General features: G+C 36.8%; 1 protein-coding gene and 2 long non-coding RNA genes across 4 annotated transcripts; 2 read left to right on the top strand and 1 right to left on the bottom strand.

Moving 5' to 3' along the window:
- The first annotated feature begins 8,655 nt into the window (after positions 1-8,655).
- LOC122276223 lies at positions 8,656-13,055 on the top strand. Its single transcript, XR_006228809.1, has 4 exons — positions 8,656-8,782; positions 9,532-9,593; positions 11,554-11,648; positions 12,712-13,055. It is a non-coding gene; the product is annotated as an uncharacterized LOC122276223 (long non-coding RNA).
- Positions 13,056-15,053: 1,998 nt separating this feature from the next.
- Positions 15,054-19,025, bottom strand: LOC122276207. The gene is made up of 3 exons (XM_043085776.1): positions 17,090-19,025; positions 16,922-16,957; positions 15,054-16,731 (listed from the first exon to the last, which is right to left on the bottom strand). The coding sequence occupies exons 1-3, from the start codon at positions 17,464-17,466 to the stop codon at positions 16,653-16,655; spliced, it is 492 nt and encodes a 163-aa protein (XP_042941710.1). The 5' UTR covers positions 17,467-19,025; the 3' UTR covers positions 15,054-16,652.
- On the top strand, positions 18,780-20,987 carry LOC122276218. 2 transcript variants are annotated; one of them, XR_006228807.1, is made up of 3 exons: positions 18,780-18,921; positions 19,051-19,123; positions 20,800-20,987. It is a non-coding gene; the product is annotated as an uncharacterized LOC122276218 (long non-coding RNA). The 2 variants fall into 2 exon arrangements; XR_006228806.1 differs by having other exon boundaries at positions 19,051-19,923.
- Positions 20,988-21,762: the final 775 nt, after the last annotated feature.

Here is a 21,762-nt window from a genome sequence, read left to right as displayed (position 1 = left end):
TGTTTTAAAACCGAATTTAGCAAACACTAAAAACCTCAACAATGTCATGAAAGTGAAACTTGCTGTCGGCACAGCTTCTTCCAGTATGTTTTGGGAACGTCATTTTGCAATAAGCAACTTATAAATTATTTTATAAATTGTTACTTTTCCTCATATGCCATTCAGAAATTGAGATATGCAATTCAGAAATTAATATATTTGAAATACTTTTTCTCATATGGATATTTTTATAAAATAATGTTACTTTTATAAATTATTTTATAAAAATTCTGTTCATTTAAAAAAGGTTGTATGAGTATCATTTTCTTTACCATATATAGAAAAAAAAAATATTTATTGTATCTACTTCATGTTAATTGGGAGTTGGAGATGCAAGATGCTAGAAGAGAACATTCGTATAAGAGAGAATAAGGCTTGGAAGACGTGGGATGATATATTACAGCACGAGTATGAAATTTGGAAAATGGAAGATAAAGTGAGAGAGATAGCGACAAATCTAGAAAAAGAAAAGCGAAAATACTGTCAATCGACACTGCACCTACGCTCAACTCTTTAAGGATCACCACATTCAACTAATATAGATGATCCTCAAACCCTCCCTTGTACATATAAGATGCTAAAAAAACTTCATAAAGCAACTTCTGATGTCTAGACCTGTTTGTAAAACCTCATTGTTAAAATCAGGTGAAGGCATTGTGAAGGCAGTGTGAAGTCATCTGCAAAGAGTTATAGTTAAGGATTTAGATTGAATAAGTGAACCAAAATATAGAATAAAAAAAAAAACTAATAGTACCTTTGTTATGGAAATTTCTTCCGAACTTAAAAATGCATGCTCGTCGGAGAAATGAGGCAGCAGCTGATGCAGAAAAAAAAATTAAAAACTCATGTTAGTCACCATAATAAACGAAGTTATCATTCAACCATTACTATGATTCAACCATCCATCATTTATGAGCTTGAAAGCTTATACGGGACAGAAAAGATGCAAAGAAGTGCTGCCAAATAATAATTGGATTAAGACATAGCTGATACTGAAATGACAAAGACATTCAAAAACAATTCAGGCCACATTTTAATAGACATCATCTCTATAAAGCCAAAGGGAAGAAATGAAAGTCCATATCTAGCATTACCTTTTTGCCTCCAGCGTGGCATCACATACAAGGTTACTATACATATATATCTAGCATCACATACAAGGTTACCATATATATATATATATATATACAGACATACTAGCAGTAGCGTAACGTGCAAGGCATGTTTTCCTAGTTGTGAAAAAAATTGTGGAAATAACAGGTCTAAACAGTAAATTCAGAAATTGGTTGAATTGAGAACCAATGGGTTAATGAACAAGATGGATGACGAGATTGTAATGACAAGAGAAAAATGCTTAAGAACATAGTCTGATATCCTACTAGTGAGCTTAGTCCATTGCTATAAAATTCAACTGCAAAAAGCATTCAAAAATATGTTTTTTCTTTCCTGTCCAAAACCTTTAATTCAAAACAATTATTGGCATCCACAATAAACATGTCACACCCAAATCCAAGAAACTAACTCTCTCTTCCTTTGCAAAGTGGAGGAGGATAATAATAATCTCATTTTCTACAATAATAACTAAATCCCATAATTTGAAAACCTAGAATGGCATGCATAGAAAATAATCCACTTTAAGAACTCGAGAAAAAAGACCCCAAAATCAGAAATCATTACATTTAATAGGCAAAGACTCCTAAAAGTATCACATCTCATCCACCACCATTCCTGAAACAATCCAAAACTGGAAATAGCTGAACTCTCAGCCAATAACTTCCTAAAACCACCATGCCACAGATCCAATCCACAAATTTACATGGATCCAAGTCAATTCTCCAAACATAGCACAGCATAGAAAAATACAGAAAATGTTTCCAAGATCATTTTACACTAAGTAAATACAGTTATGATGCAAATGCTTTTATACAAGGAGGGAAAACAACTAAACCCAAAAAACTCAATGACACAATATATATCTTTATACCATTAGTTTTAACAATCTAGTGTTCCTCTTCTTGGTTTTCTCATCCCATAGTTTTAGCATGATGCATGCATAGATGATTAAGTTCCAAACTAGATCATTTTTGTTTTACTTTAATATGGTATTTGTCTACTTTAATGGTCTTATTCTTGGGTATTTGTGCACATGTGAATGGGCTGTCATGCTTATAAATACATATGTAAATATTATCTATGGGTTGTCATGCTCACAAATACATAGACAAGCATTTGAATGGGCTGTCATGCTTGTGTATGGTTTTCTGAACTAATTCTGTTATATAACTCCTTATAATTTCTTGATGTTGGATATGTTATTGTTGCATATTGTTCGGAAATATTTTTCTCGATATAGTTGCATAAATGTGCTTGTAACATGCTTTTTTTAACCACTGGTACAGCTCTCCCTGTGTGGAAAATTTTCTTTTGGGGGTGGTTATGGATCTCTACTGAGGTGTGCATTCATCGACTTTCTATCTGTATTAACTCCCGAATTCAGTTGCAATTGCTTTACATGGTTTTATGATTCATATATCCAGATATCAACAGCTCTATCATCTACTGTTTGGCAACTTACTAGTATTACAAATAAAACAGATAGCAACAGCTCTATTTGCAAATTCTTCAAACTTCTCACTTATGAATAAAATGGTAGGTGATGTTGCTCTTTAATCACTTCAATATATCTGCTAATATTTTGTTTTTGAGTGTCTGTTGAGCTTTGTTGTGTGGGCCATTAGTTAACATGAATCATCAGCATCATGTTGAGTTATCTCAAAGTGAAGACCCTAGGATTTGTGCACTTTTGCCTATACTGATATCTCCTTGGTTGTTCAGAATGAAGGATTGCCATAATTGGCTCCTCTCCTGCTGAATTAATGGTCATGATAGACTAGAATCCACCTTTGAACCCCTAGGGGTTGGCTCAAGTGGTAAAAGCCTTGGGTTTTGGGATTCTTGCTTGTTGTCGTGGAGAAAGAAAAACTTATGAGCACCATTATTTTATTTTCAGTGGGACTACCAACTCATTGTGATGCTCTGTTAGTCTTCTCTTTCTTTTCTTTTTAAGGCCTAATTGCTTTATATATATTTATATAAATTCAACTAATTGATTTATGCTATTATATTTAATATAGTGTCTAGACCTTGGACTGATACTCACCATGAAACTTTAGCTTTAGTGTGGCCTCAAAAGTGATAGTTAGAAGTACTTTTTTTAGTTACTTATCACTTAAAAGGCTTGGTTCTTATGGTTACCCTGGACAATTTTTTTTTTTCATGTTTCAGTTCTAATTGTACCTTGGACATTGGGTGTTGTGTGATGTAGAAATACTGGACATTGGACATTGCATGACTCATGTGCATGCCAATCCTAAACCAAAATGCCTTCAAAACATAATGCAATCTTAGTGAAATGATGTCTCAAACCTAGGATGGACATGAAAAAGGTATGGGAACAATGCTATGCCAATGCATGATGAAAAACCAAATACAAACTTCATTTAGGCATTTTATCGAACACTTGGAGTGCATCCAAGTGTGAAACTCGGGCATAAGCCCATGGAAGTTTCAAAAACCTCCTAAATACAACCAATCCCAACAATGGCTACACAATAGCCTCAATAAACCAAAATAAACGGAACAATTTCAAGAAACAAACTTCAAAAACCCCAATCCGAAACCCATATGCAAAACAAACGGAAAAACCCAAAAACAAACTCACCAAATCACGAAAAAAACAAAAGAGAAAGGGATTTACCTTGGTTTGGAGAAGATTTCGGAAGGAAAGAGCTCGATTAAACGAGGAAAAACTGAGAAACGAAGAAGAAAAACACACAGGAGGCGAAACCGGAAGAGAAAACACTGTGCTCGAGCGGCGCTGGCTTTTATAACAGACATTCGCTCGAGCGAACTTAAAACCCTCGAGCGGTTGTCGAGCGGTTGTCGATCGAGCGAGGTCGAGCGAGGGTCGAGCGAGACCTCCAGAAAAACACAGTTTGCCCAGTTTTGAAGCACACAACACTCACATGACTTGGACAAATACTGGGAATGTCAATTTTCACACCAAGAGTACATATCAAATGTAGAGAAGCATCATATTCCCATACAACATGCAGTTTAAAACAAAGTATCACAAGTAATATAGACGTGCGTGTTTAAAGCGGTCCTTGCTCAATCAAGAAATTTTAACCGTAAGGCGTGAGCGGGGTTGGGCTGAACATGAAACCATAAGTGCTTGGGAAGCTCATTCAAGACACAGAAAGTCAAACCTAATGCTGCTAGGACCTGAATCTTTCTGTTTAAATACTTGTCTCAGTATGTTCAAGAAAACAGAAAACTTATTCTGTTTTTCACCCTTTTTTTTTTTTTTTTTATATCAACTTCACTTTTTCTTTTCCTTTCGAGATACATATTTTTGCACAAACGAACCATGATGAGGTCATCTAGCCCGTGGTCAATTCTGTATGAAGATAGAGCTTCCTACCACTTTTGATTGCCTCCCCAATAAACTCACAAGTGGTGAAATGACAATTGACCGAGTTTGGAGTGAAGTGTGTGATGCCAGTCACAGATTACACGAGATACTTATGTTCCAAACCTTTGTAAAATATAGATATATGATACAAATCTCAAAAGACACATGCACTTAGATTTTAGAATTAACAACCCCACTATTATACAGCGCAATCATGAAGTGCATGTACGAGCAGCAAACAACGACAAAGAAACTAGACAACAACAAAAAAACAAACAGCAACAAAATAAAACAAAAATGCATGTAATGTATGTAATGCATGTAATGCATACCTGTCAGTCTACAGCACCAAAACCATGTGTGGCTCGCGTCTTTCCCTTTTGGATGATCCACCTTGGTATCCATTTTCTTGAGAAGGGCTTTTCAATTCTCTTGGTGTGCCTCTTAAGCTCAAAACAGTTTGGTCGGATGTGACCAATCTTACCACAATGATGACACACGGGGCTTGCTTTGTGAGCTCTTTGTCTCAAGAAGGTTGAGACATTCTTAGAGTCATTCATGCAACTCTTACTCCTTCCAGAAGGATAAGCAGTTCTATTATTAACAAATGCAGGAGCATGCACAAAGTGACTCATTAATTTAAAACAGTTTGGTCTAATATGGCCTAACTTCCCACAATGATGACATATGGGGCTCATGTTGTGAGCTCCTTGTCTTTTGGAAGGAGGAACAGACTTTTGCACTTGCACAGGCTTCTTACCCTTTTCAGATGTATGAGCCTTCCTTTTCTCAGTCATATCAGGAACAAACACTGTGGTTCTCACATTTTTACCGAAGGCTTTTGAGCTTGAAGGAGCATCAGGATTCTCTTCAAAATAGCCTAAACCACTTTTATCACTAGAGGACTTTCCTAAACTTAGGATTTTGTCAAGCTGTTTTGTCCCAATGGAGAATTTCTGCAACTTAGTATTTAACAAAGTTAGCTCATTTTCATGAGTTGTCACTTTATCTTCCAAAGTCACATTCCTCTTTTGCAACTCATCTGTTAGACCAATGGCTTCTCTTAGCTTGCCCTGAAGTCCTTCATTTTCTCTTTTGCACAAATCTATTTCCTCAATATGTGCTTTATTGAGTTTCCTCAATTTCACACATTCCTTATACAGCTTCTCATAGATTTCTTGCAAGTCATCCTCATCCCCGGATTCATTTTCAGAGACACTCTCAATTTCAACCACAGATTCACTTCTATGACTTTTTCCTCCAACAGAGGAAGTAAAAGCCATGTAGTTGAAATTTTTCTTCCTGGGAGAACCCTCTTTTGAGTCACTTGACTCAGACTCACTTTCAGTCAAGGAAGCAACATTAGCTTTCTCTTTGGCCCTTTTGTAATTCGCACACTCAAATCGAATGTGACCAAAACCATGACATTCATGGCACTGAATATTGTCATTGACAGCTCTAGTTTCGCGCTTATACCTCCCTTCTCGGTTTTCTGAACTAGAACCTTCATTGAAACCCTTGAACCTCCTCATCTCCTGTCTTGGGTTTTTCCGGGCAAACATCTTCCTGAATTTTTTAGCATAAAATGCTATCTCCTTGTCACTCATGGCAAGTTCATCAGAAGATTCACCAGACTCTTCTCTAATAGCATTGAGGGCTATGGACTTGTTTTTCTTATCCATAGGAAGAGTATGTTCATAGGTTTGTAAGGAACCCACCAACTCTTCAATTCTCATGTTGTCCAAGTCTTTGCTTTCTTCTATAGCAGTGACTTTGGGACGAAACCTCTCAGGAAGAGATCTAAGGACTTTTCTCACAATTCTGTCCTCAGGAATTCTATCCCCTAAATTGAAACGAGAATTGACAATATCATTAAGTTTGCTATAGAAGCCATCAAACGTTTCATCATCCTTCATCCTAAGTTCTTCAAAGCTGGTGGTCAGCATTTGAAGTTTAGAATTCTTTACAGCCTTGGTACCTTCATGGGTAACCTCAAGAATGTCCCATGCCTCTTTGCAATTTTCACACATGGAGATTCTCTTGAACTCCTCCTGGGACACGGCCATGAACATTGCATTCAAGCCTTTGCTATTCCAACTACACTCATTGACTTCATCCCTAGAGTAATTTTCCACACTCTTGGGGGTTTGGACTCCTTCAATGACTACAACCGGTTGTTTCCAACCCTTTACTATGGAAGCCCACACTCGTTCATCCACAGACTTAAGGAAAGCTCTCATTCGAACTTTCCAATACGCATAGTTGCTTCCATCAAAAAATGGTGGAGATGTGAGTGATTGAGACCTATCCATTTAAACCACTACAGCAGGATCACACTCAGGAACTAAATCCTAGCGGAGTGAACCCGCTCTGATACCAATTGAAAAAGCAGTGGTTCTACACAACACTACACCTAGAGGGGGGGTGAATAGGTGTAATCTAATTTTTATGACCTTTTGAAAATTAATCAAACAAGCAGATAATAAATGAAACAAATAACACAAATAATCAACACATGATTTTGTTCACGGAGTGGAAACTCATTTGAAGAACCTCTTCAAAATCTAAAACCACTCCGGGTGTAAGACACCACCTCAAATCCACTATAGAAACTTTAGTTTGTTACAACCAATTTAGAACACTCACAAAACCTTTGTAGTAGCTAAACTTGGCTTGCAACACCACGAGTGACCCACTCGATCTCTACACGCATGTAGTGTCGAAACTCCGACCTTCCTATAGCTTCCCACGAGAACCTCTCGATCTCTGCATCAACGGCAGCTCCGGACTCTTCCGGCCAACAAAAATGTCCACTTCAATGGACTCAAGTAAAAGCTGATTTTTGTGTATGTTGTGGTGGAGAAATGTTTTTCCAAGAAAGAATCAATCAAATGGGGGAGAGATTGCTCTAAGATGTTCTTGGAGGCCCTTAGGGTTTTTGCTCTGATTCTCCACCCATAGAACAGAAGCTAACATGTTCTATTTATAGTTCCCATCAAATGAGGCGCTCAAAACCCTACATTGTAAGTGATCTGGAACATTGGCTCGAGCGAAGTGTCGAGCGCCGAATTCTGCCTGAGTTCGCTCGAGCGCCATGTCGAGCGAGTATCGAGCGGTTGACTCTGCCTGAGTTCGCTCGAGCCGTATGTCGAGCGAGGGTCGAGCGGTTGAATCTGCCTGAGTTCGCTCGAGCCGTATGTCGAGCGAGGGTCGAGCGGTTGAATCTGCCTAAGTTCGCTCGAGCGCTCTGTCGAGCGAGGGTCGAGCGAAGTCGCTTCTTTTGACCAATAATGAGCACACTTCAAGCCCACTTCAAGCCTTCCGCAACAACACTTGTTACAACACTATTTTACACAGGTTTTCACAAGAATATGCCAACACGCTCATTTTTCCCTCAACAGATTTGATTTTCATAGCTTTCTTTTGTGCCATAAGTTGTATAAATTTATGTTCTTATGCAGGGGATAATTGAAATCTAGTACATGTCAAAGAGCATAACTGCAACTTATAGCAGACAGAGTTAGGACTTGTATTTAGCTGTTCGATTAACAAAACTTTGGAGCAGTTTTAGGAAACTTGATTTTGGCTTTCTTTGCACAAGATGGATATGCTGATCAAGAATAATGACTATAAAGTATGCATGTTGCCTTTGTCTTTACTCCAAGTGCTTCTTCTTCAATGACTCCATGTAACGTGCAAGACAGGTTTTCCTAGTTGTGAAAACAAAATTGTGTAAATAACATGTATAAACAGTAAATTGTGGTTGAAAATAAGGTAATGTAGAGGAGCCCTAATCCCCTAGGTGTCCAAGGAGATCCGGCTGGGCATGTGAAACACGTCCAAAACATAGAAACTTCCTTGTTATTTTGTTTACTATAAAGGGCTCTGTAGGTATGTGACTAGCATATAAAAAAAGTAATATTTTTTTTTGCATGTAGCTATGTGTCATATTTTCATGATATATAAGAGGCATGTTCTCAGTCACTGTTATTATATTATTGCAAAATCTTTCAAACTTCATACCTATACAAGTAGCACATGACACGACACAGTTCAAGGTGTGATAGATTTTTTATACCTTGAGCTCCAAACTGGTATTATTGGAGATACCTTTTTTTCTTTATAACAAAGTTTGTATTTTACTCCAACCTTTAGAGGCTTGTATCTTAATTGCCTTCTACACTGCAAGAAGACAGTTATCTCTGACAATGAATTCCGCCCACTGGAAACTCAAGCTTGCCTCTACAAATGGAAGTTGTTGGCTGCCATGTATGTTACATCTGATTCAAGTATTTTGTTCACTATGCTACTCTGTGGATTTGTGAGAATTGGTTTATTCAATTATTTACATATACTTGGTTTATGTTTTTGTGTCTTCATAATTTATTTATGGAGGAAAGTCTCATAATTGCCCTGTAACAGTCTCTGCCACATATCAGAGTGTTTTTTTGGGTAATTTCATCTTAGTACTGACATGTCTTTGAGCTTGCCTCTCTTCCTTGCTTGTATTTAAAGTATAGCTTCTCTTTGTTGGGTTTTAATGTATTTAATGCTGTCCATTGAGATGCCAATCAATAACCATGATCATAGTGCATTGAGACAATTTGTATCAGTTACATTTCAGGGTTTGAAGAAAATTCAACCAACTGTAGTTGCAGTATTATGTATCCTGTTTAGTGCTATTTTTTTCAAGCCCAAAGTTTTTAGCTTTAAGGGGGCAGGGATGTGTGAAAATGCCATAAGAGATTTTCCATTGTCGGCATTGGGATGCAGGCTGCTTTTTCTCTTCTTGTTAACTACATGTAGTATAGATGTATATTGATTAATTGAAACAACAGTAGTAGCTATCATTTTATAAAATTTTCTCCATGAGCATCATTATTAATGTAACATTTGTTTCTTTTTGGTGCAATCAGTTTTGATTCTGACCATATAATTTCCTTTACTGACTTATTTTAATTTTCTGGTTTGATGTTCTTCTGAATTCATCCTTGTAAAAGAGGCTATCTGTATCGCAGGATCCAAAGCCTAACAAGTTGGTAGCATCAGTAGAACCTTGTTGATGCACACGAGCATCAAGGTCCTCTTTCTTCTTTTAACTTTTGAATTTTGACTTTTTCTTTCTTGTTTATTGCCCTTTTCTTACTTGTAGGCAGAACCTATTTTTGTTGATAGAGCTAGAACCTATAGGTATCGCATGGTGTGCATTATTTGGATATTCTCTTCTTTTGTTGTGTTTTGAAAATTGGGAGCTTGTGTTTATAGCCTTGAATTTCTACTAATGAGCTCGAAAAGAAATGCAAAGTAGACTAATAATGAACATCAATTTGGATTTCTATTATAACTTGACTTTTCCAGTGGTTTGGAAATCCTCTTCGAACATATAGTGCATTGTCTCTTTAATTCTCATAATAGTTCATTTTTTGCAACATGCAGGCTATTGGCATAAGTCGCAAGAATAAGTCATTTTCGATGATTTTGAGCAATATTTCCTGCAAAATAACTTTTCAAAAATGGCAGTTTTTCTTGTGGTGGATCTTTATCAAAAAGACCTTAACGGAAATCATTACAGCTTTACATGAATTGAAATGATATCCAACTTATGTGAATAATGACTACAAAAGAGCCATTTGCAAAATTCAACTATGGAACCAATAGAAAATCTCGCTATAAATAGGAATTCTACTCTAACATATTTTCGATAAAGACTTTGCCATAACTCACGAAAATCCTCAGCCTTATGTAAACAAATATAAATCCTTGTAATAAAAAATAAACTCACGAAAACATAGCAATTTATCATGGCTCCCAAACTGCAGTTTCAACATGCCACATGTTAAAAAATCATTCCAACCTAATCCAGTTAAAGCTTCCTTAACCATTTCATGGCATTCACCAATTCTTTTCGATGTCTTCTATTTATTTTTTATCTTATTCATTTTAATGTCATTGGCGATTTTACACTACTTTATCATAACACACACAGTAGTGAAAAAGGACACAATAAATATAGCAAATATTCCATGAAATGAAATTTCACAATTTCTCAATCGATGAACATAAGTTACAATGTTTAACATAGAGCTAAATAGCAATAAGGTGAAGAGGTGTCGATCTTGATGATGCGTGTTTCATGGCGCGAAGAGGGATGGTACGTATACAGGCTTCTACAAAATAAAAGGGGTATTAATGCATGTAATCTCATTCCCTAATTTCATGTATCTATTTAATATCATATACCCTCTCATGTCTATAAAAGAGAGTCTTGAGGAGCATTTGTGGAAGACACAACAAGAAAGTTGAGAGAAATAATATTGAGTTTTTGAAGAACTAATTTCATATATTGTGTTCCTTCAATTTTCTTTTTATTTTTCTTTAATTTTACAACAATAATCACTATATAAAAGAGAAAGGAAGAAATAAAAAACCCCTACTTCATGTACCATTGAAAGATTTCATCCATCTGCAATAAAGAAATAAAGAGAAGAAAAAAAAGAAAAAAAGAGGCACCGGGCCATTAGGGGTAGTGTGTATATCTGTATATATATGTTCGAACGTAGGTCTACCAGCCCTCTCAAAACCCAATCAAACACCAGAAAACGAGAAGAACAGTTTTACAAAAATAACTTTGGAACCAAACAAACGGAGTCTAATTAACAAAAAAATAGTACAAGATAAACAACTAAATCATCACAATTATAGAAGCCAAAGGCGTATGGCCTGATGGCAAAAGAACCAAGTCTCCAAAATGGAGGTCTTGAGTTTGACCCGCTCGCCACTGTTATTTTTTTTTTTTTGCATGTAGGTATGTGTTATATTTTCATGATATATAAGAGGCATGTTCTCAGCCACTGTTATTCTATTATTGCAAAATCTTTCAAACTTTGTTACTATACAAGTAGCACAAGACACGACATGGTTCAAGGTGTGACAGATTTTTTATACCAAGTGAAAAGAAAGGGACTAATATATGTAGTTTGTAGTTTGTATTTTACTCGAACCTTTAGAGGCTTGTATCTTAATTGGCTTCTCCGCTGCAGGAAGACACCAGGCAAAACTTAGTTATCTCTGACGATAAAGTCCTCCCGTTGGAAACTCAAGCTTGCCTCTACAAATGGAAGATGTTGGCTGCCATGTATGTTACATCTGATTCAAGTATTTTGTTGGCCATGTTACTCTGTGGATTTGTGAGAATTGAGAAGATGTTTTATTTACACATACTTGGTTTATTTTTTTGTGTCTTCATAATTTTTTTATGGAGGAAAGTCTCATAATTTCCCGGTAACTCTGCCACATATCAGAGTTTCTTCTGGATAATTTCATCTTAGTACTGGCGTGTCTTTGAGCTTGCCTCTCATCCCTGCTTGTACTTAAAGTATAGCTTCTCTTGGTTGGGGTTTAATGCTATCCATTGAGATGCCAAACAATAACCAAGATCATGGTGCATTGAGACAATTTGTATCAGTTACATTTCAGGATATGAAGAAAATTCAACCAACTGTAGTTCCAGTACTACGTATTTTGTTTAGTGCAACTTTTTTTTAAGCCCAAAGTTTTTAGCTATAAGGGGGTAGGGATGTGTGAAAATGCCATAAGAGATTTTCCATTGTTGGCATTGGGATGCAGGCTGCTTGTATTTTCTCTTTCTTGTGAACTACATGTAGTATAGATGTATATTGACTAATTGAAACAATAGTAGTAGCTATCACTTTATATGATTTGGTGCTAAGAAGATGGGCCAAAATCATTTGCTCCATGAGAGTCATTATTAATGTAAAATTTTTTTCTTTTTGGTGCAACCAGTTTTGATTCTGACCATATAATTTCCTTTACTGACTTATTTTAATTTTCTGGTTTGATGTTCTTCTGATTCCATCCTTGTAAAAGAGGCTATCTGTATTGCAAGTCCCCTTTCTTCTTTTAATTTTGAATTTTGACTTTTTCTTTCTTGTTTGTTGCCCTTTTCTTGTTTATTTGGATCTTCTCTTCTTTTGTTGTGCTTTGAAAATTGGGAGCTTGTGTTTATTGCCTTGACTTTCTACTGATGAGCTTGAAAAGAAATGCAAAGTAGACTAGTAATGGGCATCAATTTGGATTTCTATTATAACTTGACTTTTCCAGTGGTTTGGAAATCCTCTCTGAACATATAGTGCATTGTCTCTTTAATTCTCATAATAGTTCATTTTTACAACATGCAGGCATATGGCATTGGCACCTACTCTGTAATTGATGGTTGTAGTTAGAAGTTAATTTGTTTCAATCTCTTGTTTGTTTCAATGGATGTGTATTATATTTTTTTATGTATTCTGTTTTAGAGTAATTTTTTTTTTAAATTTTAATTTTGTGAAAAACTTTTTCGGGCGAGCAATCATCGCCGCAATAAACTTTTGCCATATATGCAATTTCCGGCAAGAAACAATAGCCGCAAATAAACTTTTCTGACTTGTTTAAGGTGCCAGAAATAACCCCATTAGCCATGTTGGATTATACTGGTGAGTTTTTACTCTTGGAATACTTTTCCCACAACGAAAAATAGCCATAAATAATCTAATGTCGACAATTAACCATGTTATTTTATCTGGTTGCAGCATTTTTGTCAGTTTTCCGACAATTTTTAAACAATTCTTTATGGCTATTCGTTAAATCGCCAAAAATATCATTTACTTGGCTCGACATTAGCAGATACATCCTAGTGATAGGAAATAGCCCAAATAAGTCATTTCCGACAATTTTAGGCATTATTTTGGCAGTTTTTCTTATGTGAAAAATGACTACAAAAGAGCCATTTGTAAAATTCAACTATGGAACCAATAGAAAATCTCGCTATAAATAGGATTTCTACTCTAACATATTTTCGATAAAGACTTTGCCGCGCCATAACTCACGGAAATCCTCAGCCTTATAACAAAATAAAAAAGGGTATCATAATAATCTTGGTCAAGATTTTACGACTTCTATTCCTTAGATTCCTTCCAATTTTGTGAGAATGAACAATCGAGTCTATGGAGAGAAAACAAAAAAATGTATATTCTCACGTACCGCATATACCCGGTTTGGAACTCAGGTTTCAAACTTGGATAGGAACCCAGATGAATATGGGAAAATGGTAGTGCTACTATGCCCCTCAATTTGCCAACTTGGTGTGCCCCTTGTGCAAATTTTTGCTTTTTATTTCAAACGTTTTTTAAACATGTTTCAACATTTTTTAAAAGTAAGAAAAAAATATCAATACACTAATAATCACTTCCTTAATCAGTAAGCAAAAATAAAAACTAAAGAAAAAAAATAAATGCATGAGCGGTCAAAATGAGAGGACATACTAGCATTATTCTAATATTTATGTTACAGATACTATTTTTAGCATAATTCTTTTTAAGAAAACAACTGATTTTTTGGTGTTTGGTTGACTTGAAAATAGTTTTTTTTTTTTTGGGTTAGCATAAATTTTTTTTATATAAAATGTTGTTTTTAATTATAGAACTCGTTAATGCATCATATTATACTTCTATATATAATAACAGTTTTCATATTAAAAGATGTACCTGAGATAATAATTTTCATGGTTAAAAAATATTATAAACCATTTGGAAATGTAACATGATTTTTGTGATAGTCTCAAATCTTTAAATAATAACCTTTTTCAGTTTTCTGGAAAAATTCAAAAAAGTTTCAATTGATTTTGATACTATTCGAGAAGTTTCAATTGATTTTAATAATTTTAATTTATGAGTAATGTTGGGTACAATTATTTTGACATATTTTCTATGCATTTAACTGATATGATTGGTTGAATTAATTTTTTTAATACATAACTAATTATATCATTAGATTACATAAAAAAAATATCTAAAAGTGATTATACATATAATTTTTATTTTTTATTTTAAAAAGAAAACAAAAAACCAAAAGCACTGAAAGGAAATCAACGTCTGGGTTGTGCACCGCTGCGAAGAGAATGGCTGTGTTGCTTTCCCCCACGGCTCATGAAGCATACCAGATATGTTTTGACGAGGCCCCGCCAAAAAGGAAGAGCTTCAGCTTTCTCCATTTCTGTGTATCTCACCACCGGCATCGACCTCGGATCTGGGTTTCGCAGTCACGTTCTCAATCGAAAAATCGTTGGTTTCCCCCACTGTCACTCCTCGCCATCCGTCGTCAGTTGAAAAATCATTAGCTTTTTCCTTTGCAAAATCTTGAAGGGTGAATCATTCGTGATACATGGTGCCGCTTTGTTCATGCCAAAAATGAAAACCTTTTCAATTCCCAAAACATGTTCTCTCGTTCCTTTCAACTCTCTAGCCTTATAAATTAGCCGTGACTGATCCTTGTCCTTTCCACGGAGTACTTTGGATTTGGAACCCTCGCATCAAAATACCCTATCCAAAGTCTTTCCAGATCTAAATCATACCCCATAAACCAATAACTGAAAACGCAAAAATTAAGGAAGATGGTGGGTTTTATTTTGCAACCTATATTAGACTTGTTGGTTGCTGGGATTTCCTCGGTCACCGGGATGGGGATTTTCGCCTGCATTGCTTCCATTCCTTTCTCTGCTGCTTTCTTGCACAATGCTAGGCTCGCCCATTAATCCCACGCACTGTCGAACTCAAGATACATATCCTCCTTCGATTACCCAAATTCGACTTCATCTCCACAAAATTGTCTTCAGTCATTGAGGAGTAAAAAAAGGGATCCGTTTGGAGAATTATGAACACAATAGGAATGTTATTAGTTCTTGTTAACTGCTATACAACAGAGAAGAGGTGCTGCGAAGAAGATGGGCTTCAAATCGATTTTGCACAGCGTGGAGAAGATGAGATCATTTCGGTACGCACCGTTTCAAACGTTTGGGAGGAATGGATTTTTATCTTCGTTCAGTTCATTCCGTGCGCACCGTTTCATTAAACCCGGCAGCCATATAGATTTCGTGCACGAGGGGTGCCCGAAATGGACTACGTTTAGCTTTTTCCGTCTACAAAAGAGAGTCTTCAGTGGTTGACCTTCGTTGCCCAAGACCACACAGATGCAGAAGCGAGATACATCGACAACCCCAGCGGTACCATTCCCATAGAAATCATGTCCTGAAGTATCCCTCCACGAACAGCAACAGGCCCCGCAACTTTCAGTTTTGTCAAATCTTTTCTTGGCTCAACAGGGGCAAAACCCTTTAATTGCAAAGGCTTCACCATAAAACCCAACATAGCAAATGGAAGTATACAAAATGCCTTTTTTAAAGAACACATAACGCCAATTCAAATGGTTTCTGACAAGTCCACCATAAACATAGCCTACAACATCCCCAGTTGGTATATACACGTAAATTGTTGCAAACCATGCTATTTTCTGAGCAGCAGGGTCATTGTCATCTATAAATGGGGCAGCAAGACTTACGAAAGAAGCCTCTCCAACACTAACCAGCATGCGACAGATTGCAATGGACCGAAAGTCAAATGAACTACCACACCCAGCTGCAGCAACTATCCAAACAGATAACCCAACTTCAATAAGCCTAAAAGGATTGTGGCTCCTTGCCCAGGATACAAATATTGAGGGAGCTACAAGAAGTCCAACAATAAGGGCAGAAGATAGAAAACCATCTTGGAAATTGTTTTAAGTTAAAATCCCCCTCCCATCTGTAAAATTCTAGCTCCCTTCCTTCTAGGAGCTTCTTAGAAGCCTGCCTTGCTATCACCTGACCTCCTGCTATATATGAAAAATATATTTTGTAGAAATGGCAAAGGAACAACAGGACACTTTTCTATGCAAGTTCGATCAAATACTTGGCATGAGAAACTCCCAAATTGCTACTGCTAGGTTCGGGAATCACAAACCCCTGTTCTCTAAGCCACTCTAGATCTTTTGCAAGACCATCTAATTGTTCCAATCCAGTTTTTTCTGAAACAGGCGTAGGCAACGTCACTGGATTCATTGACAATGTGCTCCTCAGTGTTGAAGACGAGCTCGCTATCAACTAAATACTTGAAGTATCCATCCAAGCTAGGGTCCCATGTCGCTACTACCCTCATCATTTGATGCTAAATTACCCTCCCTTTCTTTAACATTTTCACTTTTTGAATCTTGGAAATCGTCGATGGGGCGTCATTGCAAAGCTCGACATAGGCTATGAGAAGCCTCATTCTCAGCTGAGTAATACGGCGTTGCAGAACTGGATGAGATGGTGGACATCGACGATGGTGACGGTGGATATCCAGCTGCCGCTGCAACGATATCAGGCGGATGTAATATATGATACATTAAGAAAACTAGTTTAATAAGAATTATGGCATTCCTTAACACCTGAGGTGAAGTAATGTAATGGAAGTAACATTCCTAAACCTATAGGGAAGGGGTGCTACAAAATTAACGTGTAAAAGCAAGAGCCATGGGTGAGTTAAGAGTTGGGCTTACATTGAGTAGAGATTGGAGGCCAGTCGAAATGTTGATCTACATGCAACAGAAAAATAATATTAGTCAAATATTCTATAATTAAAACCCAAAAAATATAATAAGCATGTTCCAAGAAATATAAAATATTTGCTAATTAATTTTTTTCAGGTCATAGGTTCAGTAGCTTGCTTTCCTAGAACAGGATGGAAGAGTAGAAAGGCTCGGCATTCAGCAATGGTGTTGGTAGCTTGTCCATAGCAATGAGCAAAACCCCCAAATACATGACCCTGCGCATTCCGAACAATACCTCCCCTGCCAGACATCCCTGGGTTACCAAGCGAACCACCATCAACATTGAGTTTAGACAACTCCACTGCCGGTGGAGACCAAGCAATCAACTTCGGCACTTGCACTGCAACAGGCACAACTGGACAGTTTAGTTCCCTCAACACCACCAAGTCATGCGACCCCACAAATTTGAAATTTTGCATGGAACTTGAAATGTCCAGAATAAATCCTTTGACCATCCGAATAACACCCTTCCAGTCATATTTCACATCTTCCATATGTGCCGCACAACGAGCTCTCCAAAGAGCCCAAGAAATAAGGAGAGGAATTATACCACGAAGCCAACGAACTTTTGAGGAAGAAGAAGCACGACACCACCAAACATTTAATACCCCAGTCCATACCCGAGTAAGTGGTAATCGAATGCAAAAAATTCCCAAACCTTCCTCGGCCCCTCCCCATCACAGAGCACATGGTCCAAAGACTCCACCTTGTTTGACGCACAACAATGACATTTAGAAACAATAAGAATGTCAAGTTGTTTAATGGTTTCATCTACTGAAATGGCATTTTGACGTGCTCGCCAACATAAAAAAGACATCTTCTTGGGCACATGATCTTGCCATAGCCACTTCTTCCAAAGACAAACATTACCATGGGACCGAATAATCTTCCAGGCCGACTTCGTGGAAAAAACCCCATCCACCGTGTGCTTCCAAACCAGGACATCATCCCACTCTCGAACACGCTCCCTCGCTTGGATAATTTTCTGAACCATATCATCATCAACCAGTTGCCGAAGCCAAATAGAATTCCAAACCGCCCCATCACATAAATTGCGAACCTGCAACTTGGAATCGCCCACTATTGGTGTAATACCCAGAACCCAAGCCCAGACCAGATGGAAGCCTAGCCTTCAATAGAAATCGACGCCGTTTTGGGTAAGCTTCCTCCCTTTTAAAAATTTTTCTTGACCCGTCGGTTACTTCTCTTATATCTTCCCTTTCAGTTTTTTTTTTTACACCTCCGAATCCCTCTCCACCCAGAGCTCCACCTCCCCACGCCTCTATAGTCGTTTTCTCCCTTCAGATTTTTCTATCAACTAACTCTATCTATCCACAACTCTCATGCTCTCGTTTTTCTCTCTCTCAGAGTCTCTCCCATTCACTGCAAACCGCCAGTCAGCCATCCTTTCAATTTTTTTTTCTTCCATCTAAGGTTTTCCAATTTTCTGACCTATACATAGATGCACTTTTATATTTTCTTCTTCTGCATTTAGAAACTACCGCTGCACACACTTCCTCCTCGACATCGCCCTTCTCCAAATGCGCAGCAACCTTCCATTTGTAGAAACACGTCCCGTGAGCCACCCTCAACCTTAGCAGCAACCACAACACAGACTTAAGCCCCACGTTCAAGCAACAACCATCTTCATTGGCACCCAACCAACTCGTGAGTCACCAACCCGCTGCCCCTCTCCTCTCCCTCCACCATAAACTATCACTACCCCGATTTCACCACGTGAAACGCCGAGCACACGGCTTGCATGGCAAGAAATCAACCATCGAAGAAGCCCCTGTTTTTGACCCCCCGGAAACAGAGGAAGTAGTCTTCCCCGCCTTGGGCCTCAAGCCAGCCACCCCACACCGCCAGTCTCCTCCACGCCATCGCCACCTGCACGAAGAGCGTCGCTGGGCACTACACGTCACTCCAGGTCTGCCGTTTTCCTCACAGTAAGCCAGCGGCACCCTCTCGGCTTACTTTCTCTCGCCGTCTCTCTCTTTCTCGCTTATCATCACCTACTCTCTCTCTCTCTCTCTCTCTCTCTCTCTCTCTCTCTCTCTCTCTCTGTCTGTTTTCAGCAGCCCGGTGTCCATTGCATGCCATCCTTCTTCCTCTTGGCGTTACTTTGTTTATGGTCTTGTATTTTTTAGTGTAAGCTTCTTACGCGCCCTCTGTTCCCTTCGTGTATTATTTCTCAAGCATAGTGTAATCTTGTTTTACATTTATGCTCTTGATATTTGGAGGCTATATACGAATATTTGTTGGTTCAGTTTCTTCTTTGTGCTTGTTTGAAGTAGAACCTATTTTATGATGGCCTTGTTTTAGGTCTCAAATTAATTTGTATTTGTACTGATATTATTTTATTTAAATTATTTGAAGTATCTATTTAGAACTTGATTTCACAGAAAACATTAAGGTATCTTCATTATATTATTTAGTATTAATTTTACAAGTTGATTTTAGTAGTATTCTTAATTAAGAAGTTTTAATTGCATTGAGTATTATTAGACTTCTTGTAAAGTTGAATAATTATGTTAATTCTAAGAAAATGAACCTATTTTAAGAGAGAATGTTTTCACATCTTATTTATGGGAGCTTATAGTAATCAAGTATTCTATATATATATATATGTTGTTAGTATTTTAAACAAGTGTATTTATTGACTTTCATGATTAACTAAATATTTTTTTTGGTTATCTTTTCCGGTATGAATTCGATTATGTTTTACAGTATGAATTTGATTAAGTGGATATTGATGGATTTGGAGAATGATGGTATGTTAGGAATTATGAGAATTTTAGGCTTTGAGGTATTAAAATAGGCATTTTATGTGTAAATACGAGATACTTATTCAATTGGAGATTTATTCAAGTGACATGAATTTTCTATAGGTGATTATTGATGTTCTTTTGGCACTGTTGTGAGAAATTTAGAGAGGCTAAGAAGTACAGGTAACCAGGGTTCCTATGCTAGATTTGCATAAAAAAAGAAATGAAATGAGGTTGGTTTGTAAAAATATGCATGTTGTGTTTTGAAAAGAAAACAACTTCAGATATATGTTCTGCATTCACTCATGAAATCTATATGAAAGAGAAAATGCTTTTTGACATGAAAAATATAGACATGAGCAATATTTGACATGTTCTGAAATGTGAAGAAAAGAGCGAATATGATATTTGATATTTTTGTTCATGTGATATGAAATGTTTTGGATATGTTATTGATCATTTGAAAATGATATGAATGTGCTTTACATGTGATTTGAAATGATATGAATATAAAAAACCTTTGGCATACTTATCTGTTATTATTCTGATTCTGAATATGGTTTTGATATGATAATACTTGTTCACGTGATATGTTTGGTACCAACATGATATGATATGAGTGCAACCACTTTGGAAACAAAGTGACCTTTTATATGTTCTTTTCTGTGTGCACACTCAAGACTCCGAGATTGAAAAATGGAAAGTTTCACAATATGATATTGTCTAGTTTGGCCACCGAGGATAGCACAACCCTATCACGGGGGTTAAACATAGTATATGATATGATATGATGCGATATGATATGATATGATGAGAATGTTCAATTATGTTATGCTAAATTGTTTTTAAATATAATCAGTTGCTCTTCTGAATAAGAAAAGATTAAAACATCACTCTGTTTTCCTGATAATATGTTTTGAGATCTGCATATGAAAATGAAATGTTTCTGTTTTCTGTATATGAAACTTTATGAAATGGCTCATGTTGTACACACTAGTATATGTGTTTTGCTTACTGAGTTGTTGATAACTCACCCCTTGTCTCCACAATATTTTTCAGATGATTTTGGATATTTCAGCTGAGAATCAGATTATGAAGCATTGGGTGAAATAATTTAAGAATGGTGGTTTAAGTTTACAGAGTTTCTATATGTGTGGTGGCGAAATTTATTAAGAAGTTTTATTATGTTTTGAAGACTTAGGATTGTGGGAAATTTATTATATTGAATAAATTAGTTTGAATCGCAATTTCTTTATGATTTTGGGAATTTGGAGTCTATAACTATATTGCTGAAATATGGATTTAAGTGATAGGAAGTAACTTTCCGACCCCTACGGGATCAAGGCGTTACAATTGGTAACCAATCTGCAATAGGCCCAAGCCAATTATCATACCAAAAATTCAAGGAACCCTCTCAGACCAGCCATCTTGAATGCCTTAACATCAAAGGCAAAACTTGCAAAACCCCTTTTCAGAAATGAGATCCCCTTGACACTGCCACAACTGAAGCATTATGATCATTCTTCACATATTTTGAAGAGAAAAAATTTGACCAAAGAGGTCCACCAATAAGCAATTTCCAGGCATACTTCATGAAAAAATATTGTTGCACCTCTACAAGATCCCGAATCCCAAAGCCTCCCTCCTCAACTGGCAAACAAATACTACGCCAGGAAATCCATTTACGTTTCTTAATCTCCACACTCGATCCCCACATGAAATTTGAAAAAATTGACTTAAGCTTTGCAAAAATTCCTTTAGGCAAATTCATCACAGACAACAAATGAAAGGGCATTCTATTAAGCACATCTTTAATAAGAATAATCTTACAGCCAAACGGAGCAACGTGCTCTTCCAACTAGCCAACTTCTTTTGTGCAACGGCATACCCAAATAAACACAACCTTCCACAAACCCCGAAATATGCTTCAGTTGTGCCTTATGATCAAAAGAAATATTTGAGGAGAAAAAAATAGAAGACTTATTTGGACTCACAAGCTATCCCGATAAGCTTTCATACTCA

The sequence above is a fragment of the Carya illinoinensis genome, chromosome 9 (assembly GCF_018687715.1).
Source record: "Carya illinoinensis cultivar Pawnee chromosome 9, C.illinoinensisPawnee_v1, whole genome shotgun sequence".
Taxonomy (NCBI): domain Eukaryota; kingdom Viridiplantae; phylum Streptophyta; class Magnoliopsida; order Fagales; family Juglandaceae; genus Carya; species Carya illinoinensis.
This window is presented reverse-complemented; position numbering and strand designations above follow the sequence as displayed.